The 21819-nt window shown below is 45.4% G+C and overlaps 1 protein-coding gene across 4 annotated transcripts in view; it reads right to left on the bottom strand.

The window, feature by feature from the left end:
* Positions 1 to 21819, bottom strand: part of LOC110564919 (cytochrome P450 4F6) — a 25442-nt gene extending 3623 nt beyond the window's left edge. Inside the window, exons 1-12 of one of the 4 annotated variants that reach the window (XM_021662462.2) lie at positions 21641 to 21819; positions 20821 to 21019; positions 16980 to 17124; positions 8939 to 8992; positions 8723 to 8850; positions 6816 to 6937; positions 4621 to 4891; positions 4248 to 4314; positions 3915 to 4044; positions 541 to 674; positions 398 to 462; positions 158 to 240 (exon numbers count right to left, since the gene is read on the bottom strand). In XM_021662462.2, the coding sequence (XP_021518137.2) occupies positions 158 to 240; positions 398 to 462; positions 541 to 674; positions 3915 to 4044; positions 4248 to 4314; positions 4621 to 4891; positions 6816 to 6937; positions 8723 to 8850; positions 8939 to 8992; positions 16980 to 17124; positions 20821 to 21018 (1397 nt within the window). In that variant the 5' untranslated portion in view covers position 21019; positions 21641 to 21819. Of the gene's footprint in view, positions 1 to 157; positions 241 to 397; positions 463 to 540; positions 675 to 3914; positions 4045 to 4247; positions 4315 to 4620; positions 4892 to 6815; positions 6938 to 8722; positions 8851 to 8938; positions 8993 to 9319; positions 17125 to 20820; positions 21020 to 21381; positions 21474 to 21640 lie in introns of those variants that run through there. The other 3 variants (XM_021662463.2, XM_060371016.1, XM_021662464.2) reach the window with 3 other exon arrangements.

The following is a 21819-nucleotide window of genomic DNA, read 5'->3' as shown; positions in this document are numbered from 1 at the left end:
CTTAGCAGCAACCTTTGACCTTTAACCCCATGCTTTGCAGACCTTTGCACATAACTCAAGCAAAAGTAGGGGAGAAGGCCCAGATTCCTCACCCACTCAATTGTACCCTGTCCCCACGGGTCACACCCAGACTCTTTCCCCCAAGACCATTCCTTACCTGGAGCCCGCTGAGAAGGGAATGAATGCCAGAGGTGACCTCTTCTGTGAGTTTTCTGGGTCAAATCTAAAGGGGTCATAGACCTGCAAGAGAGGAAAAACTAGGGTAATAGGTCTGCTCTCTCCCCACGTCCAGCTGCCCCAAGAAAAGACAGCGACAGGAGGATGATAGCTTTGATTTCCCAGGTAGTACTGTGCCTCCTCCCCAGGTCCTAGAGTTGGGGAAAGAAAAGTGTCCCACCTCAGGGTCTGGCCAGACTGAAGGGTTGTGGTGAGCCCCAAAAATGCTGACGACACAGACGGTCCCTGTTAAGTAAGGAGAAAGTCAGGACAGGTCCATGTTGTTTCTGGGAGCCATCACCCTACCCAGGCCACTGAGGGCACCTTTGGGGATGACCCTGCCATCTGGCAGCTCAACGTCGTGGGTGCAGCGGCGGGAGATTATTGAGACTGGGGGGTGCAGCCGCAGACTCTCCTTGATGCACATGGTCAGGAAGGGCAGCCGGGCCAGGTCGTCCCTAAGGAGCACACCACACGATTATCCAGGAGCAAAAACAAAGCCCTACTCATCTCTCTGCCCCTCAGTGAGACTGATCTATAGCTCTGCGCCAAAAATACTGTTTGTTTAAAAAATATTACTTTTTTAAAGTTATAAGTGGGCAAGCGTCTCTCTCTGTGTGTGCTATGTGTCTGTGGAGGCCAGAGGAGGGCGTCAGATTTCCCAGAGGTGGAGGTGGTTGTGAGCTGCCCCGTGTTGGTGCTGGGGTCTAAACAGCTGTCTGGAAAAACAGTAAGTTCCCTTAACTGTTGGGCCATCTTGCTAGCACCTTGTTTTTTTTGAGCTCTCATGTTGGCCCTGAGCTAGCTATGTAATCAAGGATGACCTTTAACCTTGATCATCTTGCTTCTGCTTTCTAAGTGCTGGGATGAAAGGGATATTAGTAGACTCCAAATATGCTAATGAATACATGAGAAGCTAGTATCTGGTAAAATAAAGAGGGCACATGCCCACAGTGGAGGCACACACCTTTAATCCCAGCACTTGGGTGTTTGAAGCCAGCCTGGTCTACAGAGCAAGTTCTAGGACAGCCAGGGCTACACAAGAGAAACCCTACCTTAAAAAACCAAAACAAACAGAGAGAAGAAGAAGGAAGGAGAGTAGAAAGGAGAGAGAGAGAGAGAGAGGAGGAGGAGGAGGAGAGGAGAGGAGGAGGAGTAGGGGAAACACACCAGATCCTGAGTTATGATAAACATGAACAGTTCCTGGGTAATGAGAGGGACGTTACATCACTTGTGTTCCAGGCAAGAATTAAGAAGGTAAGGACTGTTGGAGAGCAACTGAGGTGGGTGCACTGCTCCCTAGGATGTAGACTTGCACAGAGGCTACCTGCAGTGGAGAGATGACAGCCCAGGGACCCAACACTCTACTTGAAAAGGAATGGAGCTCAAACAGTAGTTCCTACTGTGACAGGGGCCTGAGGTTCCATCCCTAGCACTGAAAGAAAAAGCGGTAAGTTAAATGCTCTTAAAATCAGAGATCCTTACTAAACCCGGAATAATTTTTATATTCCAGAAAAAGAAGAAGCAGGGTGAGAGTTTTAGTATGGAATGAGTTCTTGGGGCTGGGAAAATGGCTCCACAGATAAAATGCTTGCCATACAAGCATGAAGAGCGGAGTTCAGATCTCCAACCACGTGATCAGAGCAGACCCAGAAGCAGATCGGACAAGCTCCTGACAGTGTCAGACCCTGACTCAGTAAAGGAAGAGGAGAAGTCAACGAAGACACAACTGGCTTCCACACACATGTGCACGTTTGTCTGCATACATACACATACACACACACACACACACACATGCCCACCCCCTACACACATCATGATACATCCATTTAACAAACTACTATACAGTTAGTCAAAAGGTAGAAAACGAATCACTAGTTCCATTGTACCTTGGACAGTAAATCAGCACAGAGATGCTAAACAGCAATTCAGAAATATCTGTTCTCATTGAAAATATTTCCATACATGTCCTCAGTGGAATTCTGAGCTGAGCAACTGTGGAATGTCACACAGAACACAAAAGAAGGAGCAGCCAGGCATGATGCTGAGTGAAAAGAATGAATCACTACATACATGAGTGTATGGGAGATACTGCGGAGGAGTATTTGACTGAGCATCTGACTGAGGGCCCTAGAGACCTTCCAGCAGACGGAGAGGAACTCAAACACGGCGAAGCTGTGCAGCTGGGAGGCAAGCAGTATTCCGCTAGCCTCCAGCTAGGGTGTCTCCAGGCTCTATGCAGCATGTAAGCCTCAGCCATGCTCCCCAGGGAGCCCTGGCCACAGGGAAGCACGCTGCCCGGCATCTGACTGGCCTGACAGCACACATCTTCCCTTTGTTCCTTTTGAGACAGGTATCACCTTCTAGCCCAGGCTGCCCAGCCAATCTAACCTGTAGCAGGCTCCCTGATGCTGAGATTACAGCCTGAATCATCACACCTGGCTTTCCCCCTCCTGTTTACCTTTGCTCCTACACTGGCTTCCAAAGGTCTTTAGTGGACCTGCCTTTGGTGAAAGCTCAGATTCTTAACAGATTCAAAAGATTGTATTTGCAGCCCTAGTCTCACGAAGGGCTTCCCTGGTCCTCATGCGTGTATTTCCTAAACACCCAGGCACATTACTCCCCCTCACCTCTAAGCATGTCAAACTGCCTCATGCATGGGTTCCTGCTGGTAGAGAAGAGATGTCTCCTTCTCACTGCCTTGTTCATTCACTGTGCCATTAAGCAGCTTGGCTTTTTTTTTCTTTTTCTTTTTCTCTATTTTCATCAGCTAAGGTCAACTGTTCTGTAGACTGAAGCAGGATGATCACTTGAGTCTATCAGTTTGGTACCAGCCCAGGCAGTATAGCAAATATTTCATCACAAACTAACCAACTTAAAAATGGATCTAGGAACTGGCATGGCGACATGGTTTTATAATGCTGGCGCTCAACAAGGATTGCTTTGAGACCAGCCTACGCTACATAAAAATATTCTTATTTCAAAAAATGGTAACGTATCCGGATACTGTGGCACGTGCCTGTAATCCCAGCACTCAGGGAGGCAGAGGCAGGTGGATCGCTGTGAATTCCAGCCCAGCCTGATCTACAAAGCCAGTCCAGAACAGCCAAGGCTACACAGAGAAACCATGTCTGGCAAAACCAAAACAAACAGAAAATGGTAACACTTTTCATTTTAAGACAGGTGTTTCACCATGTTGCTCAGGCTGGCCTTGAACTTAGAGTTGGGACAGGACAGGCACTGGGACTTGCTATGTCAATGAAGAGATAGATAACTTTTAAACAGAAGGACAAAAATAAAGGGGAGTTACAGTCTCAGGGAGAAAACACAAGTTTAAGCAGAAAAGCAAAGGAGGGAGGGCAGTTTTGAATTTGTGTTGGTGGCATCTGCTCTCTCTATATTGCCACTAATTTTTCAAGCAGCCCTGTAAGGCAGCTTTCCCCGGTCAATATAGATGGTTTATAAAAGTTTGCTAATGCTGACTAGCCAGCTAGTGAGGTGATAAAGGTGGCCTTTGAGATCTCTCTGTCCCTGAGCATACACCTTTCTCTTGCTGGCCAGGCTGGCTATCTCTGAGCTCAGCTCCTGTGTGCACCAGGAAATAATGAAAGAATCAACAGGAAGAGTTCTTCTTCCCGACCCGGGGAGAAGAGACAAAGAGAAGGGCTAAAGAACAGACCATAAGGACCTGCACTCACCATTCAATCTCCTCAGGCTCTCGGTCCCTCAGGAGCTCCCGCACCTCCTGCCGGCAGCGCTCCTGGTATTCTGGGTGCCTCGCCAGGTTGTACAGGATCCAGGAGAGCCCACTGGCTGTGGTGTCATGGCCTGAGGGATAAGCAGGAAAGCTGTGTTTCAGGGCTGTTTCAGCATTGCAGGCTAGACAGTGTCTAGACAGTGAGATTCCCCAGGAAGGATGGGGAAGGGATGGATGGAAGGAATGGACAGATCCCGGGGGGGGGGGGGTCCCCCACAGGTGAGCCTGGGACTAACAGATCCCTTCCCTTTCTGCCCTACACGGGGACCCCCACCTCCAAACATGAAGGTGTCAGCCTCTGCTCGGATGTCCTCATCTGACAGCTCCTTTCCATGTTCATCCTGGAGACAAAGCAAGACCACAACTCATACAGTGTCTGAGCACTCCTGAGTCCAACTTGAGACTCAGACAAGCTCTGACATTCACTGCGCACACAGACTCCTCCTGTGTTAGCCTCAGCTCCCGCCTCACAATTCTCTCCTTCGCTGCTTGCTGCTCTTTGTTTCTGCACGGCATTCAGCAGAGCCACCTCTAAATCTTATCTCTAACCTGGCCCTCTTCTTTTCCAATCGCTCTCTACGCCTCACTAGTACTCAATGACGTCGAACATCGAGAACCCTGCATCTTTGACCCCAGAAAAAACCCACCTTGGCTAACAAGAGCACATCAATGAAGTCTAAAGTTTTAGTCTTAGCCTTGGCCTTGAGGAATGCATCAACACCCTGGGTATTGAGGGTGCGGCGTCTCTCCCTGATGACAGCATCTGTGAAGTTGTGCACCAGGTCACAGGCCTTGCGGAAGCGCCGCCCATCAGCAGTGAGGTAGTACAGGAAGTCCGCATACAGGAGGAGCCGCTGGGACCTTTTTACTACGAGGGCGCTGAGCTCCAAGATAGCTGCAATGTATTCACTGGGGGACCTGCAGAGCAGGCCGGAGAGAAAGCAAAGTCTAGGACACACGAAACCCCAGAACACACCCACGCAGAGACCCAGCACTAAGACAACCCCCGCCCCCAGAGTGCTCTTTGGAGGGCGTACTTGTCTCTGCCTCTCATTATAAGCCCGTGTCCCCGAATTTCAGGCAGACATGGCTATTGTCCTCATCTTTTCTTCCCTTCAGTGTCTGCTTCTGCTGTTCCTTGACTTGGTGTAGATCCTCCCTATTTTTGGCACCACGCTCAGATTTTTCTCTCTTCAGATCCTACATTGTGTATCTACCTGAATGTCAGTCCTCTAAAGAGTTGGTATCCAAATTCAACTGTGATTGAACTCTCATCTTCTTAAATACCTATGGCTGCCTAGGAAACTCAAAAGAAAGTTGACATCCTTCTAGCTGATTGTTCAATATCCTTAACATCTAGGAGCTAGCTAACATGGTATTCGAGCCGCAAACTCAACACTTAGGAAAGGGGCAGGAGGACTCTGAGCTCCAGGGAAACCTGGGCTACAGACTAAGATCCATTCTAAAAATGAAAAGTTCCATTTTTTTTTTCCTTCCATTTCTTGAGGCAGGGTTTCTCTGTATAGCCCCAGCTGTCCTGGAATTTGCTTTGGAGACCAGGCTGACCTCAAACTCAAAGATCTTCCTGCTTCTGCCTAGCAAGTGCTGTGATTAAAGGCATGAGCCACCACAGCTGGCTGATTTTTTTTTTAAGAGTTTCTCTATGTTGCCCAGCTTGATCTCAAACTCATAAAAATTAGAAGAAAAAAAAATGAAAGAAAAAAATTAACATGTCTCATCTTCAGTGACAGTTTGTTTAGTTTTTTATTTTTGTTATTTTTATTTTTGTTTTATTATTGTTATTTTTATTTTTGTTTTGGCAGGGCTTCTCTGTGTTGTCTTGACTGTCCTGAGCTCACTTTGCCGACCAGGCTGACCTCAAACTAACAGCAAAATGACTGCCTCTGCCTCCCTGAGTGCTGGGGTAACTGGCGTGTGCCACTGAGCCCAGCTAATTATTTTCTCTTTGATCATATTCTTTCCCTTTTTTTAGTTTTTCTTGAACCCATCACCCACCCAACTTTGTTTTTTCTTTCTTACAAAAAAATCAAAAAGAAACAAAAGTACATGCACATGCACAAACAGAGTTTGATATGTGCTGACCAACTTCTCCTGAGCATGAGGCCTGCCTTAAAGTGTCACTCCATTGAAGAAACTTGATTTTTCCCTTTCCCAGAAGGTAGCAATTGAAATAGCTTCTTGGCTATGGGTGGGACTTTGTGACCATGCCCCCTTCTTCTTACTGGGATTAGTAACAGTTACTCTTGATTATCATCTTGATCGGTTTAATATATACCTAGGAGTTTACTGAAGCTTACATCTGTGTGTCTGTAGCAGTATTTCAGACTGGATAAAGGCCTACTGAGCATGTGGACAGCCATAGTCTATTGGCTGAGGACTCATACAGACAACAGGAAGGAGGAGAAAGGTTGGTTGCAAGCACTTGCAATCTTTACTCTTTATTTCTTTGACATTATGATGGGAGATGCCCTGTCACACCTTTTCCTACGAGGAAGAATGGAAACTTCCAACCCAAGTAGCTCAAACAAATCTCTTCTTCCTAAAGTTGTTTTGCTTAGGTATTTTCTCACAACAGAAAAAAAAATTCTAATACCCACCTCAACCTCATTTCCAAGATGTCTTCTTCAAACTGCCTGTTAATGACACTGCTCATCTACAATTACCACAATTCCCCCTCCCAGGAAGAACCACAGTTTCTTCTTTCACTGTCCTTAAATGTTAGTTATAGCCCACCTTTTTCTCCCTCTGTCCAGTCCCTCTCTCCCCAACCTCCTCCCTTGGTCCATGGCTCAAGTTCCCAGGCAAAGACAGAGAGACTCACTCCTGACAGTTGCTGTCGAAGCTGAAGATGCATTTCTGCAGACTGTCCAAAGTCATGAGGCTGATGTGTTCAAACATGTCCAGACGGGCGCTGCCCTCGGAGGCCAGGCGCTGCCACTTAGCCTGGCCACAGAAGTGGTTTGGATAAGGCAGAATCTTGCCTTCTTGCACCACCGCACAACTCCAAACACTGGGATAGAGTCCCCCACCCTGCTCGGAGCCATCCTTATAGGTGCTCTGCCCCAAGCACTCCACCAGGGTCGGGCAGATTTGGGTGAGTACAGAGGTGTTAATGTAGGAGTCTGACATGCAAGGCTGGGAGCCAAAAGCCCTGGGTTCAAGTCCACCTTCTGCACACATTTTTTCAGCTCATTGTCCCCTTCCTCAGTCCCACCTCTTAAACCTCTAGTAATGATCAAGTCGACCTGATTTTTTTGCCCCATAAATCAGACTTAAATATTTGTTTCACTATTTATGCTCTCTTACTACTGGTGAAGTTTGACACTTTCCCTGATCTCTCTGGCCCTCAGTTTCACAATCCACAATCTTCTAGTCATCTCTCTCTTAGTCCAACAGGAAAATTATATCAGACAACTTATATCTTGGAACTGTCATAATATTTCTGCATATAGTAAGGGATCAAAAAATGTCTGTTATTTTTGCCATCCTTGATAGCAGCTTCGGAAATGGCTCCCCCCTTTTTTTTTTTTTTAATAATTCCTCCATCTTCAGCCTTTTCACTGAGGCCTTGCAGCTCTTGCCATTGTGAGGTAGGCCTGCTTCTCCATGTTTTGAATCTGAGCTGAAGTAAAGACTTATTTGTTCTGACCTAAGGACTGTTGTAAAAATGTTGGTGTGCTGTTTCTGAAGCCAAGCTTGGAAAGATACTAAATTTATCTCTCTTTCTGTTTCTCTCTCTCTGTCTCTGTCTCTCTCTCTGTCTTTCTCCAGTCTCTCCAAACTAGGAAACCCACACTCACTCAAGGAAGATAAAAAGCAAGGATGAATCTAGTTGGCCCACCAAGGCCAGCGAAGTTGTTATTCTTTTTTTTCTCCCTCTCTCTCTTTTTTAAAACTTTTCTTAGCCAGCCGTGGTGGTGCACACCTTTGATCCCAGAGAGGGCAGTCAGAGCTCGGTGAGTTGGAGGCCAGCCTGGTCCACACAGTGTATGATACTGAGTTTCAGGACAAAAAGCAAAAATACAAAAACCAAAGCACACAAACAAACAGAACCAGCCCTCCTCTCTTTTGTTTTTAATGCTAGGATAGAAACCAGAGTTTCGTGCATGCTAAGCAAGCTCTCTGGCACAGAGCAACACCCAAGACTTTGTTTTTCTTGAGACAGCTTCTGGCTATGTAGACATGAACTACACTTCTGCCTCAGACCCCCACGTGCTGGGATCAAAGGTATGTCTTACCATGCAGAGCTTAAGGCCAGTGAGTTTAAAGTGGCATGGTATATAGAAAGAGCTACTGTGCAACAGTCAACATTAATGTTCGACTTTCCAAAGCTTCTGTGACCAAGAGACAGGTCCTTTTCAAACCCCTTTGTATGCTAGGAGCATGACTCCATGGTATCACTTTGACTACTCTTTAGGTATAGATTATTATTCCTGCTTTATAGACAGAAAATTGCTGAACGGTGGTGGTGCAATCATTTAACCCCAGCTCTGCGGAGGCTGAGGCAGGCAGATCTCTGTATTCCAGGCCTGCCTGGGCTACAAAGCAAGTTCCAGGATAGCCAGGGTTACACAGAGAAACCCTGCCTAAAAACAAAACAAAACAAAACAAAAAAGTTAACGAACAGAAAGAGACTTTGAGAGAAACTCGTCCCAAAGGCATCTAGCAGATGTGCCTACAGATCACACCTGAAGTCATACCCCTTTTCCCAAGGCTCCAGAAACTCACGTGCATGGTGTTCACACTCTTGTTGAAAATCTTCACGTAGGGCTTCAGGATGTCGAAGTGAAAGGCGGGTGTCAGCAGGCGCCGGTGGTGGCTCCACTTCTTACCAGCGCTCAGCAGGAGCCCGTCCCCTGGTGTGGCGGCCGCGACAGTAGGCAAGGGCAGTGCCATCCCCTAATCCTCAAGGGGCTCCCCCGACCCTCACTTTCAGACACTCACCTAGCCAGGGCTTCAGGAAGCCATAGAAAGTCATTTCCTTGGGTGCGACAGCAGCTGACACAAAGAAGGACAGTCAGGGGCCGTGGAGAAGGCCTTTAGGAGGGGTGGGGACCCCCGGGCAGGGCTGTGCACTTCCTCCCCAAGCTCAGCATGACAAGAAGAGGACAAGGACAAAGAAAGCAGGGATAGGGGTGGGGAGACGAGAGAAGACCAGACCAGGCTGCAGCAGCAAAGGTCAGATTAACGTGACACAAATGCCCCCATCATGCACTCTTGTGGCTCTACTTTGTCTGTCTTCCACACCTGAGCACCGCACAGCACTCTACAGGCCTTCCCAGAGGCGCCTACAGAACGGTGTCTGTTGCAACTCTCTGATCTCACCTGACATATCCCGGGACATATGGCATGTGTTATCGTGATCTGTCATGGACACAACACACATGGCGTTCCTTGACATGGCACAAAATAGTCTGACATGCACATTCAGCAATCTGGCACGATCAGGTTGTGTGCTTCCGATACATCTCAGAAAAGATACAAATGTCCCAAATGTGACGCAGATGTATCCAGGCATTCCCTATCTGCCATCACATTCACCAGCGTTCTGGCAAGATGGACCGTTCTTGAGTGAGTAGCTGCGGGCCGAGACAAGCACATGGCACGTGAAGGGCTCCCCACTATCCAGTGACTCCTCCTTGTCCCAAAGAGTTGAAATGTTGGTACCCCAAGCAAGAGGGTGATTTTGGAGATAGGTGGTACGCGGAGTATCACAGGAGAAGCTTCACTATAGCCTGTGTGTCTCTGACCCTGGTGAGCACATGGGGGCCACACCCTGTGTTATCTAAGAGGATAGGGGATTCCTTGGCCCTAAGCACTTGATACATCCTAGGAAATGTCTGAGCCCAGCTGTACAACATAAACCTCAGGGACAAGGCTGACTACGTGGCCAGAGGCGAAAGCCTGAACTCTGAAATGACGATTTCTTTTGTTCCTCCCCTGTCTCCCCTGCCCCAGCTTCCCCTACCCACATCCACTACAAACGTGCAGGTTGGAGACGAGATATAAGGCAGTTTTTTGTTGCTTTGTTGTTGTTTTAGAATGTTAAAACTCTCTGCCTTCTTGGATTATACATGCCCTGAATAACTCACAGTTTAAAGATTAAATTATAATTTCCAATCATTGGCATTCACATTAAGAAGGCAGTATGATCTTAGTATTCTGGTTACCTCTCTGGTACCTCTTCCTAAATGGCTTTAGGGCTGTCCAGTTAGTCCCTGACCTACTAAAGAGTCTCAAAGACTGTCTATTCTGGGGATCCTACAATCACTTGAAGACTTTTCCTGTCCCAGCTCCTGACACTCCTTGTCATTGGGTTGCAGCTTGTCTGGCTTCTGTTTTGTTGTTGTTGTTTTGGTTTTTTTGTTTGTTTCTTTTTTGGTTTTTCGAGATAAGGTTTCTCTGTGTAACCTTGGTCATTCTGGCACTCACTCTGTAAACCAGGCTGGCCTTGAACTCAGAGATTTGCCTGCCTCTGACTCTTGAGTGCTGGGATTAAAGGCCTGGGCCACTAGCACCCAGCTTGGCTTCTGGTGTGTTTTAGTGCAATTTTTACTTCTCCTGGGTTATGGCACATGAAGCATATGGTCTGCTCTGTTCTGTTTGGTTTACTTCACAATTTCACTATAATGGATGTCATAGACTCCACTCCTGATGACAAGCACTTAGGAAGAAGCACCCAGTCAATTGGCCTCATTACATTTACTATCTGATAAGAAAAAAAAAATGGCATATTATTGTAAAAACTTTGGCCACTGTATGTATTATATTCTGGGGTGGGGTGGATGCCATTAGATGTTTCTCTAATTATCATATTATTTTACAATTACGGTTTTTGGCTAATGATCTGAAAACTAGGGGAAGATACTACCTTAAGTATCCTATCTTGTTTCCATTTAAGAGCGTACTGTGAGTTAATGGAATTGTTTTAATTTTCTTTTCTTTATTATGAGCATGTGTGATGTGTGGGTGTGTGGCAGACATGTGGAAGTCAGAGGTCAAATTTTTGGCATCAGTTCTATCATTTTACTCTTAGTGGGTTCCAGAGATTGAGCTAGGTCATTGGGCTTGTCCAACAAGTGCTTTCAGTCACTGGTCGTCTCAGCAATCCTAACTGTTGTAATGTATCATTTTGTATCTATAGCAGTTTGCAACCAAGTTTAATCTGGCCTTAGAGATCCTGACTGTGAACCAGTTGGCAGAGTTACAGTCTCTGCCTTTTATTTGGTATTTGCTAGGCATTGGCTCTCTTGCACAGTTTTCAGGGGAACAAAACTCGTACTGTAACTACAGGGTTGGCATATAGGATTTTGGCCCCTTCCCTCATGCCTTTTCATTTATACAGTGAAGGCTTTGTTATCTTGCCAATCTTTGCTGTAATGTGTGATTCTGTAACCCTCAGACATAAGTGAGACAAAGAAAAAAATGTGTAAAACAATTTAAAAAAAAATCCAAGCAGCAATGAGGTCTGCTTAGGTCTTGCACAGGCAGGAATTTTATAGCCCAGTAAAATGTGGGTGAGTAATCTTTATCTGCTACACTCCGTCAGAAATGTAATTTTGATGCAATACTCTTTTAATAGAGAAGCTGATAAATTTAAAATAATAAAGCAAAACACACACACACACACCAAAAACAACAAACTCAAAAAGAAAAACAGTTTAGTGGCAGAGAAAGAAATATACAATCCACACAAGTCACATAGGGTTGTAGAAAAAAATCTTTTCTTATTATTTTGCTTTTCTTTTTCTTTTTCCTTTTTTCTTCCTTTCTGTCTCTCTGTCTCTCTTTTGAGACAGGGTTTCTCTGTATAGCCTTGGCTGTCCTGGACTTGCTTTGTAGACCAGCTGGCACACACAGTGTCACAAGGACACGAGGGTCACAGTGATCCTCCTGCCTCTGCCTCCCTAAGTGCTAGGGTTACAGGTATGTGCCACCATGCCCAGCTGCCTTGTTCTTTTTCAAAACATGGTTTCTCTGTGTAGCCTTGGCTGTCCTGGAACTCACTCTGTTGCCCAGGCTGGCCTAACACTCAGAGATCCGCCTGCCTCTGCTTCCTTAGTAAAGGCATGTGTCACCACTGCCAGGCTGAAAAGAATCTTCTTTAATGATAATAATTATGGTGCTTGAATCTTATTAAAATCTCTGAGGTCAAAATTCAGTATAGTAATATACAACTATAACCTAGTTCTCTGGTTAAATCAATGAGGTTCTCTTAAGATATTGATTTGTTCTTGGTAATATTTACAAAACCAACTAAAAAAATAAAAATTTATGTTTAATCAAGGTATTTTTTCTGTTAAATTTGTCAGGATTTTAACTACTTAGAACACTGGGTCTTAGCCAGGTGTGGTGGCACACACATTTAACCCTAGCACGTGATAGGCAGAGGCAGGCAGCTATCTCTGAAGCCAGCCTGGTCTACAGAGTGAATTCCAGAACAGTCAGGACTACACACAGAGAAATTCTGTCTCCAAAAAAAAAATTTTTTTTTAAAGAAAACTGAGTTTTAACAAACTCAAGGTTTATTTAAATATCTAATTACAACTTTTTAAAAGAGATCATTTGCTGTTATTTTTGCTTGTGTGAGTTTGTGTGTCATGTGTGTGCTAGTGCTCACAGAGGCCAGAAGAAGGCATGAGCTGGGTCTGGAGTTACACGTGGCTGTGAGCTGCCTGGCATGGGTGCTGGGAATTGAACTTAGGTCCTCTGCAAGAGCAGTAAGTGTTCTTCATCACTGAGTCAGTTCTCCCACTGAGATGATATATTATCTATTATATAATGTATATATAATATATATCTCCAAACCCCTGTTTTCAAATTTATACGCAAGTTTATTTTAAGATGGCTTTAGTTGCTGATTTTTTTTTTTTTTTTTTGCTAAGCTTATTGCAGAACTATTCTAATTCTTTTGCTTCCCACCGTTCTAGCCTGTCTCTATAAAATTTATAATCAGGGGCTGGGGTATAATTCAGGTGAGAGACAGTTTGCCTAGCAATCCTGGAGCCCAAGGTCCACCCCTACAGTTACGTCAAGCAAGTGTGGTTGGGTATGCCTGTAACCCCAGCCTTCAGGAGGTGAAGCGAGGAGCATCAGGAATCCAAAGTTATTTCTGCTACCTCACAAATTTGAAGCCAGCTAGGATGTGTGAGAAGCTGTCTAAATAAAGATTTACAACCACTTTCAGCAAATGGTTATAACACGTACTTATTTACTAAACCAGTCTTCTTAAAATATTTGTTGCTATTGGGTTGTGTTCTTAATTCTCATTAAACACTGCTGTCTGTTGACATTTTGCATAAGTAAAATTCCTAACAAAAGAAACTGCGCATTTCTTTAGAAGAGGAAAGGACATGATATCACCTGCAGTAACCAACAGTAAAGTTAAGGGCTGGAGAGATAGCTCAGTGGTTAAGGGCACTGTCTGTTCTTCCCAAAGGATCTGGGTTCAATTCCCAGCACCCACATGGCAGCTCACAACTGTTTGTAACTCCTGTTCCAAGGGATCTGCCACCTTCACACTGATGCACATAAAATAAAATAAAGTATTTAAAAGTAAAAAGAATAAATTTAAAAATAGGCTCCAGGTGGAGTGCTCAACCTTCCTAATGCTTCAGCCCTTTAATACAGTTGCTCATGTTGTGGTGACCCCCAGCTGTAAAGTTACTTCACAGCTGTAATTTTTCTGCTGTTAACAATTGCATTGTAAATATCTGATATGCGGATGGCCTTAGATGACCTCTGTGAAAGGGGTCATTCGGCCCCCAAAAGGGTAGCATCCCCACAGGCTGAGAACGACTGTTGTATATCTTTAGTTGATTACATGTGGCCATCTGTAATTCGTTAACACTAACTCCTTGATACCTGTCACTTACTCTCCTCAAAAATGATGAGATCAGATCAAGCCAATGGGACAGATCCCTTCCCAGTGATGAGAGATAGCTGAGACCAAACCACCAGATGGTTAATCAGAAAGCGGGTTCCGGAAACAAAAACAAACAAAAAACTGTGGCCAAAGGCAAAAGGTTGCCAGAATCAAAATAAATTTGTGCCGGGCATGATGGTTCTTGTTTGTAATCCAGACACTCAAGAGGATAAAAAGGAGGATCATGAATTCAAGGCTTCACAGTAAGACCATGTTTCAAACTCAACAGGAAAAATGGGGTCCCTTGTGCCAGTTCTTTCAAAATTAATTGGTTGGGAGGTTATTTAAGGCATGTGCCTGCAATCCCAGCACTTAGGGAGGCAGAGGCAGGCAGGTCATTGTGAGTTCGAGGCCAGCCTACTCTACAGAGGAAGTCCAGGACAGCCAAGGCTACACAAAGAAACCCTGTCTCAAAAAAAAAAAAAAAAAACAAAGATAAAAAAATAATAAAAGAATATATGTATATGGAGAGATGGAGAGCACAAACTGCTTGATGGTTTTTTTTTTTTTCTTTTTTCTTTTTTTTTTTTGGAGAGAGAGGACACAATATTAGGTGGGTAGGGAAAGGGGTTAGATCTGGGGGTAGTTGGGGGAAGAAGGTGGATATGATTCAAATATATTGTACAAAGTTCTCAAATAACAAATGAAAAGGGGAAAAAAAACAAGAAAAAAGCTCTAAACTAAAAAATAAAATAAACAGAGTGGTTATTACGCAGGGGTACACACCAACTAAACATCTTCTATTCTTGAGTCCTTGTTCTATTTTGGTTATATTTCTTTCAAACAAGATATATTTTAAGACTTTTCATACCCAGTCCAGCATTTCACCCCAAATTCCTTAATGTCAAAAACTGAAAACGGAAAAATATCATTAGTATTGAAGCAAAATATAACAAATATTTCGACAGCCAAAAATATGTTGTTTCCAAAGGCTGTGCTAAAATTATTTAAATGTAATAAAAAAGTTAAAACAGTTCATAAAGTTGTCTTTGCTGCTGTACAAAAGATGGAGATCTGTCCATCTTTTTGCTGATCTGTCTTTTCTTACCTCCTGGCTCCTGAATCTTATAGGTCATGGAAAAGCCTTTCCAAACTTTCTACTCTTTCTTCTTTTGGGGACAATGGCTTACTATATTATATAATGTGCTTGGGAGTACACAGGTGAACAATTCACTTCCTGGTAAAGAACCATTCTGGCAACCAACTGGATATTCAGAAACAGAACCCCAGCTTGTATGTCAAATGGGTCTTATAACATATAAACTTAACACTTTAAAAAAAAAACTTTTACAAAAAAGTTTTGTTTTTCAAGACAGGGTTTCTCTGTGTAGCCCTGGATGTCCTGGAACTAGCTCCATAGACCAAGATGGCCTTGAATTCACCTGCCTCTGCCTCCCAAGTCCTGGGATTAAAGGCGTGGGCCTGGCAAGATATAACACTTTTTAACAACAGTAGAAAATAGGGATGAGAGAGATGGTTAGGGGGACTTTATAGTCTATAGTCTAAGGAAATATTTTCACTCCATGTTGAGGAAAGAAAGCTATACATTGTAAATAGATCTATATATATACACACAATTAGTGGTTTGTTTATTCTGAGGTAACTGATGCCTAGGCAATTAAGAAGAACGCGAGACAGACCACAGGCACTAACAAAACTCCAGGCTCCACAGAGTTTAATGCTGTCATCCCAGCCTAACCACCTGACCAAATGAGCAAATGAGCTCTGGAAATACTGACTGACTTTTATTTCTCTCCTTCCCTGTATAACATGCTTGCCAGAGCTATGCATGCGCATGTGTAGGCCAAAGGTCAAGCTCAGGAGTTGTTCTTTGGCAGGCATCTACCTTGTTTTTATTTCTGTTTTCAGCAAGGTCTCTCGCTGGAACTCAGGGCTCAGCAATTTGGCAAGGCTAGCTCGCAAGAGAGCTCCCAGATCCGCCTGTCCCCACCTCCCCAGTCCCGGACTTCAAGTGCGTACTGCGCAACTCTCAGCTCCTTAGTTAAGGCAGCGCTTCAGGTTTGCAGTAGTTTAACTGAGATTTCCCTCATAGTGAGTCACTGGAGGTAGGTGCTGAGGGTTAAAAGCCTCCCGCAGCCCCCCTCCCCCGACCCCGTTTCTCTCTCTGCTTTCTCTTACTGGTGTGCGATGCGAGCTCGCTTTCAGCTTTAGTCGCCCTGCTGCCTACCGCTGTACTTAGGCACTACAGCAGCGACAAACCCGTTCCCCAGGAAAGTAAGCCCCACAGAAACCTTTTTTTGTTTGTTTGTTTGTTTTGTTTTCTGTAAGTTGTCTTGGTTTTATCACAGCAACTGGTCAAGCGGGTTCAACTAGTACCTTCTCAGGTCACAAGTGCTTGAATAAAGTGCAGCTTAACAATGCAACCTCCGCCTGACAGAATTAGCGTCAGTATCCTGGTAACATGAATGACCGTGGTGTCTGCTTCTGCATTTCTATTCTCCTGGGCCAAGCACCTCACACCTTCCCCCAATCTCAGTCCCAGTATTTGTAACCTCAGTGAGATCAAGTCACAGTGATCAGAGGAAGAACCCAGTCCTCTTACCAAAATCAAATTGAAAGAAATCCTAGAGTATTTCCCAAGGCTACATGGATTTTTTTTCCCTGAGGATTCTGAGCTTCTAAGAGTAATCTTTTATTGCAAGAAAGTGAAGCCACCATAGCGAAAACCAGAACTAAGAAATGGTTCCTGCCATTATTTACAACATTTATCCACTTGTGTTTGAAGACCTCTTTCCCTGACCTCAATAACAATAGTCTTTACGTACTTTTTCATGTGCATCACATGCAACCTGAGGCCTTGTGCTCTAGCTCTGAGCTACACCCCCAGACAACAAATTCCCTTTTTTTGATAACTCTGTAACTCACAACCCAAACAGAAATCAACAGCACGGGAGGCTCAGGCCCTTGTCCAGTGTCATCCAGAAGATTGGTGACAGAGTCATGACATCTGTCCCATATGGCTTTATCCCCTGTGCGGCTTGGTCTGAGGAGGTGAGAAGGACTGGGAGAAGAAGCAGGAAAGAGACAAGTGCGAGATACCTGAGGCTTGAAGCAGGGGAGCAATGAACTTAGGGTGGATGAGCCGCAGGACAGGGTAGACAGGTCCAATCCAAAAGAGGTGGGTATCCCGGAAGTAGTGGCCCAAGCGTGCAATGAACTGCATGCTTTCCTCACTGTTCGTCATCTAGAAAGGGAGAGATCTGAGGCTGGAAGCGTGTCCTACCACTCTCTCCCGTTCCCTCCCCACCTCTCTCACCCTTCTCTTTGGTCATTAATCTATGGTTCCTGCTGGGCCACCGCAGGTTCATGCGTATGTGACTCTTACATTCATATTTCTATCCGCATGCCTCTCTTCCAAGTCTGACTCTCTTTATTTTTATGTTTCTTACCTTTAATAGTGGTTTGAAGAATAAATAGGAAAATATACACACGTGGTTTATAAGGCAACCACGGATAATATAGATGGATAATATAGACTGATTATACAAGGACACAGGATAGGTAAATTCTTGGAGCTTCGCTGACGCTAATTACTGGCCCTCTGTGTAAACCTGCCTGAGTCGTTATACCTGATTGGTTAACTGAACAGCCTATACCTGGGCAGGGCAGAGTGGGGTGGGCGTGGCTAAGATTTCGCAGCCTTGGAGAATCCCAAGAGGAGTCACCAGGAGGACAGAGGGATGGCAAAAGAGGAAAGAAGAGGACACCGGGATGGGTTAGCCCGGAAAAAAATGCCGTGTCAACCGAGGAAGGACTCCAATCATGGCGTGAAAAGGCCCAGGTGGAGAATATAATCAAGTACCATGGGGTTACGGATCAAAGGTAGTCCAGTTGAGGAGGATTAAGGTGGATGGCACTGGATGGGGGCTGGGAAACGGATGGTGAGGATACTGAGACAGTGAAGGGAAATAGCTTCCAGGCCCAAGGTATATAAGGCAGTTATAAATCTCACAGTTGTCCGTGTCTTGTTATTTCTGATAGCAGGTTAAGTTATACCACCGTGATAATCTTAGTGATAATAATAAACATTATATAGCCAAACACCTTTCATTATTTTACAATAACAGTAAATTATAAAAAGCTAATATATATATATACTCTATATTCTATCTATTCTAGCTAATATATATATATCTATATATATATTAGCTAGAACTGAACTTTAGATAATGTACGTGTGGGAAATTTCTGACTGGAACCACAGAAGTTAATAAACATCCCCAAGAACTGAAAAATTGGCAAGCGCTCTTGCCAATTTGAGTTCAAAAGCTCCATAGACCAAAAAAAAAAAAAAAAAAAAAAAAAAAAAAAAAAAAAACCTACATAGTGGACAGATGCTGCACAGAACTTGAGAAAATATTTGCCAGCTATATATAAGACAAGGGATTAATATCTAAAATATATAAACTGAAAAAAATTAAACACATACCTGCCAATAAATAAATGTACCAACAAACTGGATAGTTCTCAAAATAAGATGCAAATGAAAATTGCCAGTAGATATGTTAAAGTATTCTCAAATATTTTTATCCATCAAAGAAAACCTAATTAAATCTACTTTGAGATTCTGCCTCAACCTTGTCAGGATGGCCACCATCAAGAAAACAAATGACCAGGGCTGGAGAGATAGATGGCTCAGTAATTTAGAGCACTGGATGATCTCCCAGAGGATCTGGGATCTAATGGCGGCTCACAGCTGTGTGTCACTGTCCTTCCAGAAGGACCCAATGCCCTGTTCTGACCTCTGGAGGTAGTGCACAGACAAGACACAATGCACATTAAAAAGAAGTGTGACAACAAATGCTGATGAGAATGTGGGGGAAATGAACTCTTATCCACTCCTGGTAAAAAGTACAATCTAATGTGTCTACTGTGTAAATCAGGGTGGAGGCCTCTCAAAGAAACTAAAAATAGAAGTACCCTACATTGCAAAGCTGTATCACTCCTGGGGATACACCCAGAGGAGTCATGTATTGCCCTCCTACTTATCCTTCTCTCCTTCCCTCTCTTTTTGTTTCTGTTGGATTCTTCTCACAGACTTCTTCCCAACTCCAGTATTCATTCTCTCCACCCCCATCCAACAGCTTACCACTCACTCCCACTCAGAGCGCTATCAGAGCTGATTTGACTTCAACCCCGGCACACCCTTCTGCCACCAGGTGCCTCCCTGTACTGAGGTAAAGAGGCAGCTCCAGTCCTGATCCCTAACTCAGGAGAGATGTGAACTTAGACCTCAAAAGGCAATTGGTGGCTAGCTTAGCAGCTGAACCCCTGGGCAAGGAGGCCATCTTGGGAAAGCGAGAAGAGGGAGGAGAGATTGGGGCTTCGGTGAACTCTGTAGGAAGAGGTTATGGGAAGGAGGCACCGGTGCACAGAGAGCTCAGGGAAGAGCACTGTGGGTGACATCTTGGCACCAAGGAAGGAGACTCCTGGAAGGGTGGAGAAGTCAATGCCGCGGAGGTCTGTGGGGAAGACAGGTAACACGGGGATGCCACTCAGCTGCCTGGAAATCGCACGGTGATTGTGATGAGAAGCAGGGAGGAAATGGGAGGCCATCGACGAAGGTGTTTCTGTCCACAGGGAGATGGCAGAGAGAAGTCTTACACAGAAGGTTGTCGGCATATGGTCAGAAGAATGATGCGTGGTGAACAGTGCCTTGAAGAACTATGAGAAGGGCTCCAGGAAAAAGACAGAGGCCTCTCACTTCAGGTGCATTCTGTTTCCTGGACTGTCCTGGAATTCAGAGTTCCCGGACCATGCTGGCCTCGAGCTCACGGAGATCCACCTGCCTCTGCCTCCCAAGTGCTGGGGTTAAAAGTGTGAGCCACCATGCCTGGATGATGTGTTTGTTCTTGTTGGATGTCGGAACTGAGAAGCCAGTCTGATGAAAGGATGGAATGTTGTCCTCACTGTGCCCTGAATCTGAATATGGCATCTGCCTTGCGTTTATGCTTTCTCACATATAATTTCTAGTGCATGCCAGGCAATTGTGTTTAAATTGGTCTGTCCTGAGAAAGTTCTGGGACTGCTGAGGCGTACAGTTTCATAGACGGTGAAGTTACTTGTGTTCTCTCCAGTGCGCAGACGGCCACTGTTGAACTTTCCAGGCCCTGTTGATTGTAAACTACTCCAACAAATTGTGTGTGTGCGCGCACATATTATTGGCTTTGATCTGTAGAAGTCTACCTGACCAGGAGGATTGGAAGGAAGCAGCTGGACTTCGATGTAGGCAGGAAGGGGGCCCTGCGAGGACTTGGAATGACAAAAGTGGATAAAGATTTTGCAAGGAAAGGGCTTGAATCAGCGGCACTGGAGGTGGTACCCGTATAGGTGGCTTGGAAATGTAAAGTGTCACTCTGACAAGGAACCAGTTCGGCATGGAGCAAGGGGTGCTGGGAATGAGGTGAGAATGGCAAGAAAGGAGCACCTCTTAGGAAATGTAGCCATTATAGGAGAGGTCAGATTTGTTCCCAGTGAAAAGTGTCAGGCTGGGATGCAGCTCAGCGGCCGAGAGTTTACTTCATCCCATTACCGCAAATAAGAACAAATGGCCCAGCTATTGCTCAATAGACAATGGAATCCATGGATGTGTCTTGAGGGTAAAGAGCAAGATAAAAAGGAATAGGGCTTGAGTTTAAAGGAGGAGATATTACTCACACCTCTCCTGACCTTCAGTGTCCCTGAAACTGGACATAGGAGGATCATAACTCATTGCTAAAGGGCAAAAAATGGCAGTCTAGGGAGGTACAGATACTAGCCCAAGGACAGCAAGAATGGCCAGGCAGGGGCCAGACCTTGGACATGCACCCTGAGGCCTCAAATCCGTCAGTGGAAACACATCTACCCTGACACCCTGAGACCCACCTACTGCCACACTCACCATGGCCAAATGACCCCAAAACCAGTTTGGTTTAGGGGGCTGCGGGAAGCAGCGAAGGCGGCAGCAGTAGTCGTGGAAGGCATAGATTCGGGCCAGAATTCGGGCTAGAATCCAGGAGGCCCCACCCAGCAGCAGGAGATGCCATAGGGAGGCAGCCACGGGCCCCAGGCCAAGCCAGGGCAGGCTCAGCTGTAGCATCCTGCAGGACAGACAGACAGTAGGTGAGGCTCTGAGGCTCAGGAGAGGGCTGGAGCCTGGCAGGTGTACTGGATAGGAACTGGATAGCAATATATTCCTAGATATATATAGAGAGACTGGGAGGACATGGCAGCAGAGCAGGAAGTGCAAGGAATAGACACAGAGAGAAGAGGAAGAACTGGAGAGGAAGGGACAGCAGACAGGAACTGTTTGCATTCTAGAATGCCTCAGCCTGAAGCAAAGGGCCTGGGAGCAATTACCAGGAGACCGAAAGTCTCCAAGGCCTGCTGACTCCCTTTATCCAACCCGGCCCACCTCCCTGTCCCTAGCCAGAATTCTCCTTGCTGCCTCCCATCCTGGCACCTTTTCTTAGGAGCTGCGAGTCTCCAGGACCCCCTGTCTTCCCTGAACTGTTTTTGTCCCTGGCTTCTGACCTGCCGGAAGCAGGGCTGGGCTGAAGCTGCCAGTCCATCCGGGCCCTGCTGCAATTTCCCTCAGTGTCTGGGCAGGCAGCCAAGAGTGTGGGCGAAGGTCCAACCTTAAACTGCAGGATCAGACTGAGAGTCACAGGCTCAGTCAGGTATGGGAGCCTCAGGATTTAACAACTTCCTTCTGAACGTACCTGTCCTCGAAGGCTAAGGGGTGGCAGATAAAGACCCCTAGCTCCTCGGCACAGAGGTGTGGGGGATGACTCTGAAATGCCCCCGCCCACCAGCTGCACAGCCTGGCAGAGATCAATTTCTTCCTTCTCGTCCCAGCTCCTGGGTGAACAGACGACTTCCTGAGCAGGAACAAATCATG

The sequence above is a fragment of the Meriones unguiculatus genome, chromosome 17 (assembly GCF_030254825.1).
Source record: "Meriones unguiculatus strain TT.TT164.6M chromosome 17, Bangor_MerUng_6.1, whole genome shotgun sequence".
In the NCBI taxonomy this organism is placed as follows: Eukaryota; Metazoa; Chordata; class Mammalia; order Rodentia; family Muridae; genus Meriones; species Meriones unguiculatus.
This window is presented reverse-complemented; position numbering and strand designations above follow the sequence as displayed.